This window comes from Amblyomma americanum, chromosome 5, assembly GCF_052857255.1.
Source record: "Amblyomma americanum isolate KBUSLIRL-KWMA chromosome 5, ASM5285725v1, whole genome shotgun sequence".
NCBI classification, from domain to species: Eukaryota; Metazoa; Arthropoda; class Arachnida; order Ixodida; family Ixodidae; genus Amblyomma; species Amblyomma americanum.
Genome location: NC_135501.1, coordinates 199325987 through 199340484, shown reverse-complemented (window position 1 = coordinate 199340484; position 14498 = coordinate 199325987). Strand labels below are relative to the sequence as shown.

General features: G+C 45.1%; 1 protein-coding gene across 1 annotated transcript; it reads right to left on the bottom strand.

Annotated features, from left to right (window-relative positions):
• Positions 1-1320: 1320 nt before the first annotated feature.
• LOC144133373 (regulator of microtubule dynamics protein 2-like) lies at positions 1321-14396 on the bottom strand. The gene is made up of 7 exons (XM_077666450.1): positions 13974-14396; positions 11896-12128; positions 10323-10459; positions 8686-8862; positions 7655-7705; positions 5903-5983; positions 1321-3738 (listed from the first exon to the last, which is right to left on the bottom strand). Exons 1-7 carry the CDS (start codon positions 14249-14251, stop codon positions 3676-3678), a joined length of 1020 nt encoding a protein of 339 aa, XP_077522576.1. The 5' UTR covers positions 14252-14396; the 3' UTR covers positions 1321-3675.
• Between the last annotated feature and the right edge of the window lie 102 nt (positions 14397-14498).

Sequence of the window (14498 nt, the reverse complement as noted above, 5' to 3'; positions counted from 1 at the left end):
CCCCCAATCAGGTGGTTTCAAAGAACGTTTAAAACCTCTGGCCTTGTTTGGGCTATTTTTCCCTGGCTGAGATAGCCGTTAGTGCTCACTTTTATGCGTGACTTTAAATATTTTGTGTTAGCCATTTTCAATGACTGCATGTAAAAGTCCAGTTCCGATCCCAGCCGCGCAGTCACATTTTGATGGAGGAGAAATGCTAGAGGCCCATGCACTGTGCGATGTCAGAGCACGTTAAAGAACCCCAGGTGGTTGATATTTCCGGAGCCCTTCACTACGGCGTCCTTCATAATCTGAGTCGCTTTGGGACGTTAAACCCCCATAAATGGAATGAAATCAAATGTCCAGTTCCACAAAAAATGTTCATGTCAGGTGCCTTTTCTTTTTCTTTCTATCATTTTTTTTCGTTTCATCACATACACTATCACAACTGTGTGGAGCAAAAGATAAATCAGAGTTTACCCGATATTAATGAAATCTTTAGGGTGCAAGGGTTGGGCAAAGTCACATTTAATCTGAAAACAAAGGGGCCACAGGCAGCTACTTGGCTAGCACTGGATGATGAACTTAAATATGTCATGTGGTGTAGGGAATGCAGCATGCGCAAAGATATGAAAACCACTGATCCACAAGTCACCCAAAGCAGTGAAGCTGGGTAGAATGATGAGATAAAGGTTTGAAGGCCTACGTCGGTGTAAATGCAAGAGTCATTCTAATACGAGCTTAAAAGGCTCCAGTGTGTGAAATTTGCACGTCTTTATATGAAGTCTATGTGCTAGCATTTGAAATGGTGACGTAATTGTCGAATGAAGTCGCATAGGTGTTCACGCTTCTCCGCAGTGCACAACTCCGAGCAGGGGCCGTAGTGATGTTAGGTATGGCAGCGCTACATTTACAGCGAAGGAACTGTTGCTTTAAGGAAGCAACGCCACTGAAGGTAAAGCCCATGAAGTGTTGTTTGGTGGCATCGGGCGATGCACAACAGCACTTGGATGATGGTAGCAGGAACCTTGAATTCTGGCAACAATGTCATCATGAGGTTCTCAGCGCTTATCCGACGCAGTGAGGAGGAGAAGCTTGAATATTGTCGCCCTTTTAATCTGTGATAATGTCACCATTTTAAATGCTTGGCAAAACTACTTGGCATGCTTCACCTAGAAGCTTCATTTATTTGAATCATCTGGAATTCTCTAAGAACCATTTCAGCTCCCCTGCAATGTTCAGCCATGTCATGCCATGATGGGCATACCATTTCTCTTCATCAATAGTGAACAATGGAGTGTGTGTAGCGGGAAAGAACAGATTTTACAAACAAGCAGAACAGAGAGCGGTATTTCACCACTTTATTTCTGGAAAATACGGAGCAAATTCAGTGACAGTCTGCCTATATTTCTTGTACTGAAACCTTGAAAAACAAACGCTGCAATTTCATGCGCAATGTGGCACCTAGTACATCAAATTTCTTTGGCAGGGCATTGATGGTCCTTGATGTTCACATTGCTCACAACTTGCACCAAGACATAAAAAAATCAGAACTTGCAAGCAATCACAGCCACTGAGGATGTGCTGTTCTCTACAGCCTTCTGCCAATTTTTGACACTGTGGCGAATGACTTTTCAACACAGTTATTTTCAACCTAGCATTCCCAGGAATGTACAGTGAAAGCCATGCACACAGCAAGACAATAACTTGGCAACGCAGCTGGCACTCGGGAGTATAAGATGTCAACAGAGTTCAAGACTAATGAGAAGTGAACAAGGGCCACTAGATGGTAACAAATGTCTGACTCCTGTTGTGCTTAAACACATGCGCATTTTTCCCTGCTTGAAAACTGGCCTGAATAAAGGCCTATACAAATAAAAAAATTTATGTTCACTGTGAAGGCTGACATTTGTATCTATTTTATACTCATTTTATTAAATAGAAGCTGTTCTAAATTTTTAACAAATGAAACTTTTTCCATACTGTGTGACACAGAATCAGCTTCAATACAATGCAGTAGAACATGTCTATAGTCAAGTCACTTCGGCCAGCAAAAATTGTTACTTCAGTTGTTCATGATGGCATGGCTGTGAGGATGCTATCTGTTGTAAAAGAAAAACTCAGAAATACCTTCCATCTTGCTCTCATCATCCCTTTATATCAGTTACATTTAATGTTATCACATTTTCAATTTTATTGAAGTCTTGTGAAAGTACAGAATTTACACAAATACAATGCTACTTCTAAAACGACAGTTTGATTCCACATGAAAACCAAAGCTTTGTATGACCACGCTGTGTTCTTCCGCAACCTCAAGTGTCATATAAAAGGTAATAGTTAAGAAACATGCGTGGCAGCCGGGTGTGGCAAAACCACCCACCTGCCGCTGTTTTGTGCTTCGTTCTGCCCAATGCTGTGAATGTCCGCCCTACTCCTCGCTGCGCGCTTTGCCTCACAGCCCCAAGGTTTTCGAAAAGTTGGCTTCTGCTTGCAGGATTCTCTTCGTTATCCATTTGCCTCCAAATGTTGGCTCTGTGATTACGCCGTTACATGTTTATAGCTCTGAGATTTCGTAGATTGCGCACGTGCAATCATCATGTCACCATGATCAGGCGCTCTTTACTATAACTGCTTTTCTATTAAAGATGTCTTTACTATAAAAGGAAAAAAAATGTCATCTATGGAAGGAAAAATAGGACCAAACAACCTCTCTACCTCGTTACATACACTGCATTAAAACCACTGTGAACTGCACCAGCAGATAACACACTTTCCTTTAAGTTTTAAAACTTGAAAGTTGCTCCATTTGCTTGCACAATCAAGATCTTAAGGTCGCACAGACTTGTTTTCAAGTAGCCTATTAAAATGTGTACACTTAACGATGCATATTGTTATCGCTGTCCAAGCAAACTTCTCCAGTCTACATTGCCTGCAAGGCAGACTGGCGAACATCAAGCGGTCCAAAAGGCCAATCACCTTCTGACCAAGAAACTGCCAACAGCTCTCCCGCAGTCTTTGTGACAAGCATCAAGTGAGCGCAAACACTGAAGTAGTAGCCATTATATCTTTCTTACTGCGGTGTGTGGTATGACCATTTCTATGCGTGCCTTACCACTTCACACTGGCTAGTTTCACAACAGTAATGCATAGATCACAAGAAAAAAGCGCAAGTGAGAACTGGGATAATGTCGCAATAACGGTAACCATCCTCTACCCCAGCTAGGCTCAAATATTAACATATAGTAGACTTCCCAGCACCACTTGTCAAAAGTATCGTCATCACATGTACTAGTATGTTAGGACGAAAAAAAAAGTCACACAAACAAGCGCAATGCTCACTGGTGATGAGCACAAGCCAAGTCGTGCTAGTGCCCAATGTCCATCGACACCTGCACGACACAGATCCTGACACAGTTATGTCCTTGGCGGGACAGCAAGGCTTGAAATGAGTAAAGTGCGAGCAAATACTGATGCAAGACTTAGTAGCTGCTGCACATAACATACTGTAACAACCTTCCGCCACGAATACCCCAAAGAATTACGCTTATGGTTGCATTCTGATAACAAGAGGTATGGCTCTACAAAACAGCGAAGAGGAAGTTTGTGCCCCTTCACATCAGCGGTCCAGCTTCCTGGACGTGGAATGGCATTGAACCAGAGTCCCCGCAAACAAGGCTGCAGTCTTCAGCGTCTTGTTCACGGTCGATAACGCTGGTACTGCTGCTGGAGGTTTTCCAGTTCCTTCTGCACGCTGTCATCCTGCAAATCACGTGGACTTTGTGATACAAGAACCTTGACACGATTTTAGTTCGGCAATAACTAAGCAAGGACAGCAGCCTTCATGTTTGCTTAGCTAACATGTTCTTATCTGTGCAAAAACTGCCTTTTTAGCTGAGTTGAAAGAACAGTTTTATGAAATTTTTAAGCCAACTCTGTACGAGAGCCAAGGCTGCACTATTAAAAGATCTTAATGGTGCACAGAATACTCTGGTCATATACTGATGCAGAACTATGTTGCATCCAGAGCCTAAAGTTAACAAGAGTAGTAGTGCACTTTTGCAATCTAAAAAAATAGAACTAGAAATAGAAACAGAAAATAGAACTAGAGGAGAGTAGGGTTTTAAAAAATTCGATTTTTATTTGTCAACATAACTCGCTGAAACTTGGCATGCAGGTGTATCATAGAATGCTTATTTCAAATATGCACTCAGATTTCAAATAACTCACTTGAAAGGAAATATATGGCAAAATTACATCCCAATTAAGCCATTTCTTACGGGCCTTTATGATAATTTCTAAGCTAAAAAAAGCTCTTTTAAGAATATGTACACATTTACAAAGGTCTACCGCACATCCTAAAGCTTTCCTTTCGCCTTTAAACATGACAGATTAGCAATTAGATCAAGTGTGGGCTAATTACTGCCACACTTTTTTTTTCAGACTTTATTTATGATCAACAAAAGGCTTTTTGTTAGCTTTAGGATGCGTGGTGGGCCTTTGTAAATGCCTGCTTATTCTTAAAAAAGCCTTGTTTAAAACTGAGAAATCACTATAAAGGCCCATGAGAAATGATCTAATTAGGATGTGCTATTATGCAATATATTTCTTTCCAGGTGAGGTATCTGAAATGTAAATGCAGTACCTGCATTCCAAGTTACATAATTTAGAGTGGGCAGAAAAAAATGAAATAAAAACAAAATTGCCCAGCCCACACCATGTAGAGCACAACAGGCTTATTCTCAGTTACAGTAAGATGTGCTGATAATAAAAAAAAATTTTAAGGCCCTCATCCCAATACATGTCAGTATGTACGGCCAATGGAGCTATGTTGACTGAACGGAGCCTCAAACGTGACATTATATCAGTCTAAATAAATAAAATTCTTTTCAAAGATACTGAGTGTTTAGACCACCAAAAAATTTAGCGCAGATTACACAGCTGGTAATGTGGAAAACTGGCATCAGCGGGCACGCAATAATGATTTTGCACTGGAAGATGCATGCCCATACAGGATCCATGCCCTCCGCTGCTGCTGCCACCTTCCCTCCGGGCATGCTCAGCTGCACAGATGCGAAATTGCTACGAACACAAACAGTCCTTTCCCTGGAACCTTCACTCTTATTATTTGGTGGGTGATCACGTGATTGTAACCCCCATTGGGGGGGGGGGTCTCCCACAGAGTTACTCGAAATTACCTAGAAGGAAAAATGGTGTCACCATCTACGCAAGTTTTTTAAAGAGCACTTCATCCACAGCAGGAATGCTGGGAAGATGTGGTTCCGCATTTGGCTTGGCTAGTGGTGGACCGAAAACGTGGATTCTGCCATAAAATTGTGGTTGCACTGTGATACAGTGGCTAGATCTAGCTACTGTAGCCGCAATGCTATCCGCTGTACAGATTAAATTCTTTTACCAGAGCATTTTTTTAACTTCTTTAACAAATTTAATGCGAGTGAATGTTTGGTATTGGGCCTGTATAAAAATTAGCAAAGCGTTCCTTTGAGGTTTGCCTTGAGAAACGTTGTGTTAAGATGAAATCCACTTTTTTTGGGGCCAACACTAGCCAAGCCAGATAAGAAACCCTGACTTCCCCGCATGCCGTTGGTGGATGAAGTGCAACGCTATGTATAAGAAACGCTCCGGTGATATCCTGTGCGAGCTGCTTTCTCCTCTTGGTCGTGTTTGGATGCACGGACGCTTTTTGACAACGCCCAACACACTTTGCCCAAGAACCTTTACCTCAACGGCCAGTGCTGTAAGACAGCCAAAAGGAAGTGGAACTAGAAAAACAAAATGCTCAGGAGATCTGTTTACTGACCCATTGAAGCTTTGTTCCATGCTCCTAACAGATGGAATTTTACAAAGCCACATACACATACAAAAAAAAAAAGGTGCAAATGTGACGCCAAGCCAGAATGCTTACGCCAGGATCCACGCAGGGAAGTGCTGCGGCCCGGTCAATCCACGCCATGGCGGGTCCATAGTGCCCCTCGCAGATGTACGTCTGGAATAGCAGCAGAAGCACGACATGAAGACGGAAAGAGAAACGCACATCTAAGAAACGGAAAGGCACAGGAATTCACACAACGACACTGATATGTAAAAAATTAATTTCCAATCCCTTGATTTTGGACAGACGCTTTCCCTTTCACAGAATTTTAAGGGTCACATGATGGCCAAAAACTGACTGACTTGACTGAACTGCATTCAGTGGGCACATGCAGAAGGATCTCTGTGGCTAACGCAGGTGCTTCTATGGCTCACTGCCTAGCCACTGGTGCTTAATAACAGTAATAATAACTTAACTATCATAGTACAAGCAGCATACAACTTAAAAGCCTGCCGAAGGATGAGATCAGGGGCCGAATCCACGAAATAGTTCGCTTTCTCTTTCGCCACCTCGCTACATTGGCCGTGTGTCGTCACTCATCACTTCACGGAGGCGGGACCATGGATTTTGTTTACGTCACGAGACAAGTCAATCAAGTGAAAGCGAACACGTTTGGTCGCTGTGTGTGGAACTGTGAAAGTGGCGTTCACTTCGGCCCGAGAAGCAACATGCCGGCACCTCCTGTCGCCCCGCTGTTTTTAGCAGTGCTCAGCGAATGTTATCGGCGGCATCGGCGGTCGTGCGTGCATGACAATCCTTTCGACATGCGTGACGATGCCTTCCGAAGGCATTTCAGGCTGTCAAAGGGACTTGTATGCCGGCTATGCGAAGAGCTAGAACCCCCACCTTGGACCAACGAGAAAAAGTGCGCTCACAACAGAGCGCAAAATACTCTGCGCTACAGTTCTTCGCTACGGGGGTTTCCAGGCAGCAGGCGGCAGCGAGGCAACTATACGGCTCCCGCAGTCGTCTGTGAGCCGGACGATTTTGTCCGTCGCTAAGGCAATCGTGCGTGTCGGCACGAGAGGTTAAAAACGCGCCGAAGTTAGCATATGGCCCCCGAAAAATACAAGCAACCGAGATGGGACCGCCCATCAAAGCCGATTGGCAGTTGCCTGCCCCCTCGTCCTCCCGCAGTGTTCGTCCCATCCTTCTCCCCCCGATGCCTACGTCAAATTGACGTCATGGCAAAGCGAACGTGTTTCAAAGCGGACTCTTTCGTGGATTCGGCCCCAGATTGAATGACAATGCCTAAAAGATTAAGGCATCACAGAGATATTGACAAGAAAAAATTTGTAAGTCTCTGGCAACCCTGAACAGTGCAGATACAGCCGTATTTTATCGGTGCGATTTCTGTTCACTGTGCATGTACCACGTGAAATCTATGTCTGTTGATTTCTCTTTGCTCGCACAAGCAGGAGTGCAAGGATAAGGATGGCAGGCAGCGTGCTGCTCAGCAAACTAAGTGTTTCCAGCCATAATTGCCATTCAGTAGCCGCGAAAAACCGCAATGACTAGCTGCCCCTGTGGTACCGCTAGTACGGCGACATGTTGTGAAATCGACCTAGTAGTACTTGGGTCCTGCCACTGCAATGCCACCAAAGTGACTGTTCTGAAAAAGGGTGTACACCAGTGACACTGAAGCAGTGTGAAGATGTCAGGACCAAAAGCAGAATGTGATGGTCCAGAGACAAGGGCTAGATTCTGCTCACTCTCATCGTCTGTGTACATAATTGATACAAAAACGTCAGTGGAGACCTCAACAAGAGTTGCGCTACAGCTTACCTTCGCAATGTAGAGCAGGTTTTCCTTCCACTCAGGCCGTAGCTTGTCCGCCTGAGTAGTAAATGATCATACTTTCACACATGCACAGTAGGGAGCAGGTTAGCACTTCAAGCTGCCTATTTTCACCATCCAAAAAACATTACTTATCTTGCTAGCAACAAATGTTCGGGCATAAGCAAGTCAACCAAAAGAATGACCAACTGAAATGTGAGGTGTGCTAAGGCAGAAGAAATAAGCCAAATTAGTAAGCCTAACTACTATACCATTTTAAGAAACAGTGCAGCCTAACAAGGTGTGCTACTGATGTATGACACTTCAAATACTGAAAAATAAGAGTGTGCACCTTTTTACATCATTCACTCAAGGAATAGCTAGGTACGAGAATTGAGTGATGCATTGCACTTTGCCAATGCTAGCGTATGCAGATGAATAACAATGCACTATCTTATTTGTGCAAGAAGGTACAGGAGACAGTTTGAACATGCAGACTGTGCTACATGTGCTAATGTTTCAAAGCTGTTTTCATACTGCAATGGCTTTTTGTCTCACATTATCCATACCCTTTGTAATGCTTGCTGACACGGCACAATTGCTGTTGGGAACAACATTTTTAAGAATGTAATTTCTGCAACTAACCATAATTACTTCGTGAAGGGGCAAAGGTTTTTGCGAAGCCATAACTTCACGGTTTTTTGCACCTGTGCCCAAGACACCTGCAACCATTGCCAAATAAAAGTTGGTTTGATTTGAGTAAATTTCACTGAGGTAGACCTCTGACTAGCCTCTTAGTATGGCTATAATCAGTATTATGCATTTGGTGCACTGCAAGATTGAACGTCAAGTCTAGTTTTATTTCCTTTACTCAAAGAGAAGAAGCCGGGACTAAAAGCTGTGAAAAACAGCTTAACAGGGTCCTGGTCCTGTCACTAAACCTGCCAAACAGTAGATCAAAGAGAAACCAACTTTCACAATCAACAAATAGAACAAGCCTGCACCTGCAATACAGGAAAATGTAAGATAGGAGTGCTTACCTCCAGCAGATGGGCCCGGGCTTCCTGCACGTTAGAGTCGGGTGGCTGGCTGTAGAGGGCGGCTGCTAGCTTCCGCTCCAGCCAAGACAGTGTCGACACCTCGAAGCTCCAGCGGCCCAGCATGTGGTGCAGTGTTGGGTCCTTTGGCTTGAGCCGCACGGCCGTGTCGACGTGCTCCTGTTGCAAGAGAAAAAACAAAACAAAATGTAAGTCAAGCACATTTTGCTAGAGAACTGCAACCTTTAGAGCCAGACCCTTACAGCAAAAAGCAACCCATTGAGAGAAACATGCGTTGTGTCCCCTCAATCAATGATGCCAAAACTTGGAATGCTGATTCTTTATCCTTAACAACTACAGCGCAGTCACATAGACAAAAAAAAATGCTTCGGTCGATTTAGTGTGGTTAGGCTAAATGCGAATTAGGTGTGCTTGCACTTCGGTTTTTCACTTTTGTTTCTGTTCGAGGCTCGGTGTAAGGGCAACGTGATAGTAAGTGTGTTCCGGTCTACTGCGCGTGGATTGAAGTTGATGAAGGCGATGACATTCAAAGCACTGCATGTGAGAATGGCAGTTAAACATGAGGGACAGTTGGCTGCAGCGGTGACATAGTGGTCTAATGCAGTGTCCAGGAAAGCTGATCTGTTCGCGCTGCTGCAAATTCGAAAACCACTCAACCACTCGCAGCCATATAGTGTTTTGCATGTTGCTACCTGCCCATCCCAGCAGCAGGGCACATCCCCACAATGTTTGTCCAAATCCTCAGCCAGGTGGCCCACCTGCCTGAGGATTCGGACAAACATTGTGGGGATGCGCCCTACTTGTCACCTTTGGTTTGCTTTCCTGCGATGCACCCTCCCTAGTTAGCCTAGTTAGTTACCTTAATTAAAAAGAGAGGGCGCCTGTGTCGCAGCGATATCAGCTCTACGACCAATGTGACGGCTATGCATGTGCACGGGGGAGAACACTCTCTCCTTGGCTCAGGAACTCGGCGTGTGTTGGAGTTCAGGCGCGGCGCTCCGCCAGAGAGGCGAGACCTTGTGGGGGAGGACGTTCTCTCGCATCTCGTTCCGTCCGCCCGTGGAGTATCTCAATGCCCTAGCGTGGGTGAATAATCACTCATAACCTTGCTGGTGAGTCGGACGACTTCGATTCCTTGGCATAATTTGTTGCTAGCTGACATTATTGTTGTTGTAGCAATAAATGCCTGTTTGTGTCAGCCATAGTGTCGCTTCTTTGTTTCGTTCAGAGCAAGGCCCACCATGGTCGGCGTGCATGGGGTGGGATCTGGCGGTATTAAACTGTGTCAGCCACGGTTTAGCAGGCAGAACGTATTATCCCCCAATAAAAACCCCAACAACATCGGCGAAATCCGAGATTGGAGATTTTAGCGACAGTTATGGCGCTAATGTTACAGAATTAGATAGCACAAACTTTTAAATACAGTTTTAGAGACATATGTTGCACATAATGGTAGGGAGTACTGCTCTCCAATCCCCCTAACGCACAAATAAGATTTTGCTGTGGACAAGGTGTTAAAAACAAAGATTTGCTCAACACTTCCCAAACAGAAACTCCAGTAGCACTGTAAGGTGATCTTTGATTAGCTGCTAGAAAAGTTATGTATGCTAAGAGCGTACCTTAAAGCGGTAGCCATTCTCAATCTTCTCCTGTGAGCCAACATACTCCGACAGTGCACCCAGTGTGATGGCGTACCACTTGTGAGCCTCGGGGCTTGACTCGTCTAGCCGCAAGGCTTGCTGGGCACGTGCAAATGCTGGAAAAGGTATGTGACACATCATGACTTGCACCAGGTCTCTTCGTTATGAGCAGAATATACACAATATTAGTCAAAATACACAATATCAGCAACATTCAGCCAACTATTCATGAAACATAGAGCAGAGGTGGACACTGTGCACGTTGCTCATCATGTAGCGGAAATCCTGCTCTCAGCCAAGCACTCCAGTACTCATTTCATATCCATCTTATTAGTTTGAACACTGGTCCCCTAATGATCATTACAAGTAGTGTGCATACACATACTTTCACTGTACAGATTCTGTTATTTCAGAATAAAATGTTCACACGTTTTTATGCCACAAGCGGCAGAGATATGTTCCAATTCAGGCATACCAAGTGTGTTAAGGTTAGGCCATATGTCCAGATCTGCCTTTAGATAAAACAGAGAAAATTTAGTGTCGAGATACCCAATTTATTTAAGCATAATATGAAGTTTTTGGAGAACTGCATTGGATCTTATCAGATATTATGCTCTTTCCGCTACCGTATGACTTAAACTGGATACATAACTTGTGCCAACATCACATCAGCCACCATGCTGACGAACCAGGAGCACTACGAGAAGGTGCTTGCTTGTATAATCCGATTATTGGAACCTCTTCCGGCCTGTACTGCCGAAGCTATACGTGGTTCACTACCATGGTGGCTGTGATGCCCAGTGCAAGCTATCCATTGAAATGAGCAGTGAGGGATCGGATCTAAGAACCACAGTGTAAAGAGACAAAGATGAAGGAAAAAAATGCAGCACTGTCTAACAAGAACGTGTAGAGGTTTGAATTAGAACAATCTCAGCTATGAAATTCCCTCATGAGAGTCACCACCAAAATCAATGATATACTGTATCTGCCTGAACTCTGAACATGCATGGTAAACTTTACGAGTGCTGCACACTGCTGGGCAAGCTGACCCGGAGGCAGATACCTTCTTTGTACTGCCTGAAAACCTTAGCCGAAAATAAACTGGCCTCCCAATTCTCTAGGTCATTTGACAAACATCAATACTTACTACTCCTAGGAACCTATCATGTCAAGTTAAACTGCACTGCAACGGCAAAATACGTAATGAAAACTGGGGCCTCCTAACTACCTTTCAGCAAAATTCTTCAATTATTTTGTCTTCATGCTTTTTCAGACAAAAGTTGGAGACCTCTTGATGGAACCTCAAACTTTCAAAGACTGAACAATCAGGAAGTACTGTCACCAATTTGTCATATGTGTGAAGAGACATAGAAACAGGCTATTTTGCATTTGGTGGCTTCACTAGGTTCTCACCCAAAATCTTGCTGCCTAGTTTCTTGCACTTACTAAATTGCGCCAGCTTTACCATTGAACTTTACCAGAAGTACCATTCATCACTCAGAGACTACGGAACAGCACTTAGAACATGCTAAATGTGATCAGGGGACATTACCTTGACGGGCGAGTTCCTCCTTGCCACGGCCAGGCTTCAGCTGCAGGCTGCACAAATGTGATGCCTTGGCAAGCCGCCAGTAGAAGCCAGCTGAATCAGTGTACTGTGACTCGCGGGCCAGCATGCTTTCAAGCAGTGCCTGCTTGTCCCCCGGCCTATCTAGGGCACTGTCGAGGGTCTCAAGCCACCCAATGTCTCCTGCCTCACGCAAGCCCGTCCACGAGGCATCCTCACTGCGAGTAGCAAACAGATCTTTGTCTAATACATGTTGCTGCGTGAGCTTATCGGACATGACAGCATTGAGGTGGTTTGAGTTGGAGCAGCATGAATCTAGACACAGATGGTAGTTTAGTTTAGTTTATGGGGTTTAATGTCCTAAAGCGACTCCGGCTGTGGGGCCACCGTAGTGAAGGGCTCCGGAAATTTCGACCACCTGGGGTTCCTAACGTGCACTGACATCGCACAGTACACGGGCCTGTAGATTTCCGCCTCCATCGAAATTCAACTGCTGCGGCCGGGATCGAACCCACGTCTTTCGGGTCAGGAGCCGAGCGCCATAACCATTGAGCCACCGCAGCGGCTTAGACACAGATATAAGGAAAAAAAACACTCCGTAAGCAGCGTGTACAAAACTTGGTACATTTTCGCATTTGTGTCTTGTCTGTAAGGTTCACACAGTGTTAGGTAACAGACTGCTCCATACTGTCCTATTTTTGTTGGTTTTGTGGACCAAATATAAGTAAATACGTACAGTCTATGCAAAAAAAGTTGTTGAGAAAAGGCAGCTCAGCAGCTCTAATTACGGAAATTTACCATTGAAGTCGGGCATAACATAGTGTTTATTTATTTTTTATTTTTTGTTCCATAGAACTGTGTGATGCTTCACTATAAAATGCGAAACATTTCATGCTTACAGCCACATCCAAAAAAAGACATGAGCACTTCTAATTCATTGTGAACTTTTGCAGTGCAATCTGGCAGTGAACGTGAGACAGTGGGATCCACACTAGTCAAGTTCAAGAGGATATTTTTTTTTTGTGGGGGGACAATGTACATCACATCGTTCAAATTAAGAAGGTGAAGTTATGCAATTACATGGCGCTAGTTCTCTGAACATAGCTCCCAGTACCTTTACGTTAGGCAGCGATCCCACTGCCTTTCTTCGCTCTATGTGAACCACCTATAATTATACGACGACTAAACTGCATAGGACGGCGGCAGGCGACAACACAGGGCAGTGCTGTTGCCTGCCTCCATCCTGTGTCTCTTGTAGTTTAGTCGTTATGTCTCACCAACTGGCCTACAACCTTACTCTTCTTAGTTACGTCAATAAGTGGTGCTGCCAGGTCTCAGACACATACCTGAGAACACAAATGCAAGGTCATTAATAGGTTCCACAGCATTCAGATTTTGCAGTGCTACAGATGTTGATGATGCATCATTAAAAACATGAATCGAACACACAAAAATGGCGATGATGCTCACATGCAAGCAAGCTTTATTACATGCATGTGCAAATTTATTACGCTTTTTTTCTTCTACAGTGAAATTTAATAAGACGGCATCCACATACCTACTTGATAAGAAGTCCGTCCATCCTTGCAAGCACAAGTCAAAGCTAAAGCCCTTAAATTCTCATGCTCTGGGCATAGCTATTCTTCCTTTCACAAAACCCGTATGCATATTAAAGCGTAGCGCGTGCGTCACATGCACGGTTTTCTTCCTCGAGAGTAGCGCTACAATGCAGCTAGCAAAGCCTAATTGGAGCACTGGCGCAGTAATAGGACTAAAGATAACACACCCGGCCTCTTGTCTGCGAACAACAATAAGACCGAGCACTCCGTAAGAAGGCGACGCTACCGGTTTTAGAGACCTGTCGCCGGGCGCTGCTCAGGTGCCGGCGCTAGCGACAACGCGGCGTCCGTCTAGTTTCGTGTTTCGAGCCCGCATTTCCTGTTTCCTGGCAGCAATTATCCACCCTATTGTGGTCTGATCGCGCGCTGTATTCCTCATGGCGTGCAACCCGCATTCGGACGTCGGTAATAAAACAAAGCCGGGTTGTCAGAACCAACACTCACACGTCGGTGAAGTCGTAGTATTCGTCATCCTCCTCGTCCTCCCGCTGCGACTGCTGCAGCGGCTGCGCCTGGGACTGGAACGGGGTCTCCCGCCTTTCCTCTGTTTTGAGCTGCTCGATCTGACGCCGCAGTTCGGCTATGCTGCCGGCCAGGCTGCTCAGTTCGCGGCTCACGGTGCGGTTGAGTCGGTAGTAGAGGTAGATGCCGCTGATGCCCACCACGACGCCCGTGCCCAGGGCGGCGAGCATGGTGAGACGATCTCGCAGTAGGCCGTCCATGTTTCAGGACGCGCTTTGCCTCGGCTCCGGGTGACACACTTTTTTCCGGCACCTCTTTCCTCGTAAGCAGAAGCCACCAGAGCAGCGGCCGCGCAGCAGCTGACCGAGACCTCCAAATGCTCGCATTGTAAGTGCAGCTCGGGATCGGCTTGGCTGGCCTGGCATTGGCCTTGAAGCCACCGCCGAAGCCAACTTAGAAACCGGCTGGTTGACGTCGTCCCTCGTGACATTTTAGTTTCGTTTTGCT

Excerpts from the sequence above, each read along its gene's own strand:
- LOC144133373 (XM_077666450.1), bottom strand. The coding sequence starts at position 14,251 with ATGGACGGCCTACTGCGAGATCGTCTCACCATGCTCGCCGCCCTGGGC. Across the intron at positions 12,129-13,973 it reads TACTACGACTTCACCGACGT|TGAGGATGCCTCGTGGACGG; the intron begins GTGAGTGTTGGT and ends TGCTACTCGCAG. Across the intron at positions 8,863-10,322 it reads AGAATGGCTACCGCTTTAAG|GAGCACGTCGACACGGCCGT; the intron begins GTACGCTCTTAG and ends CTCTTGCAACAG.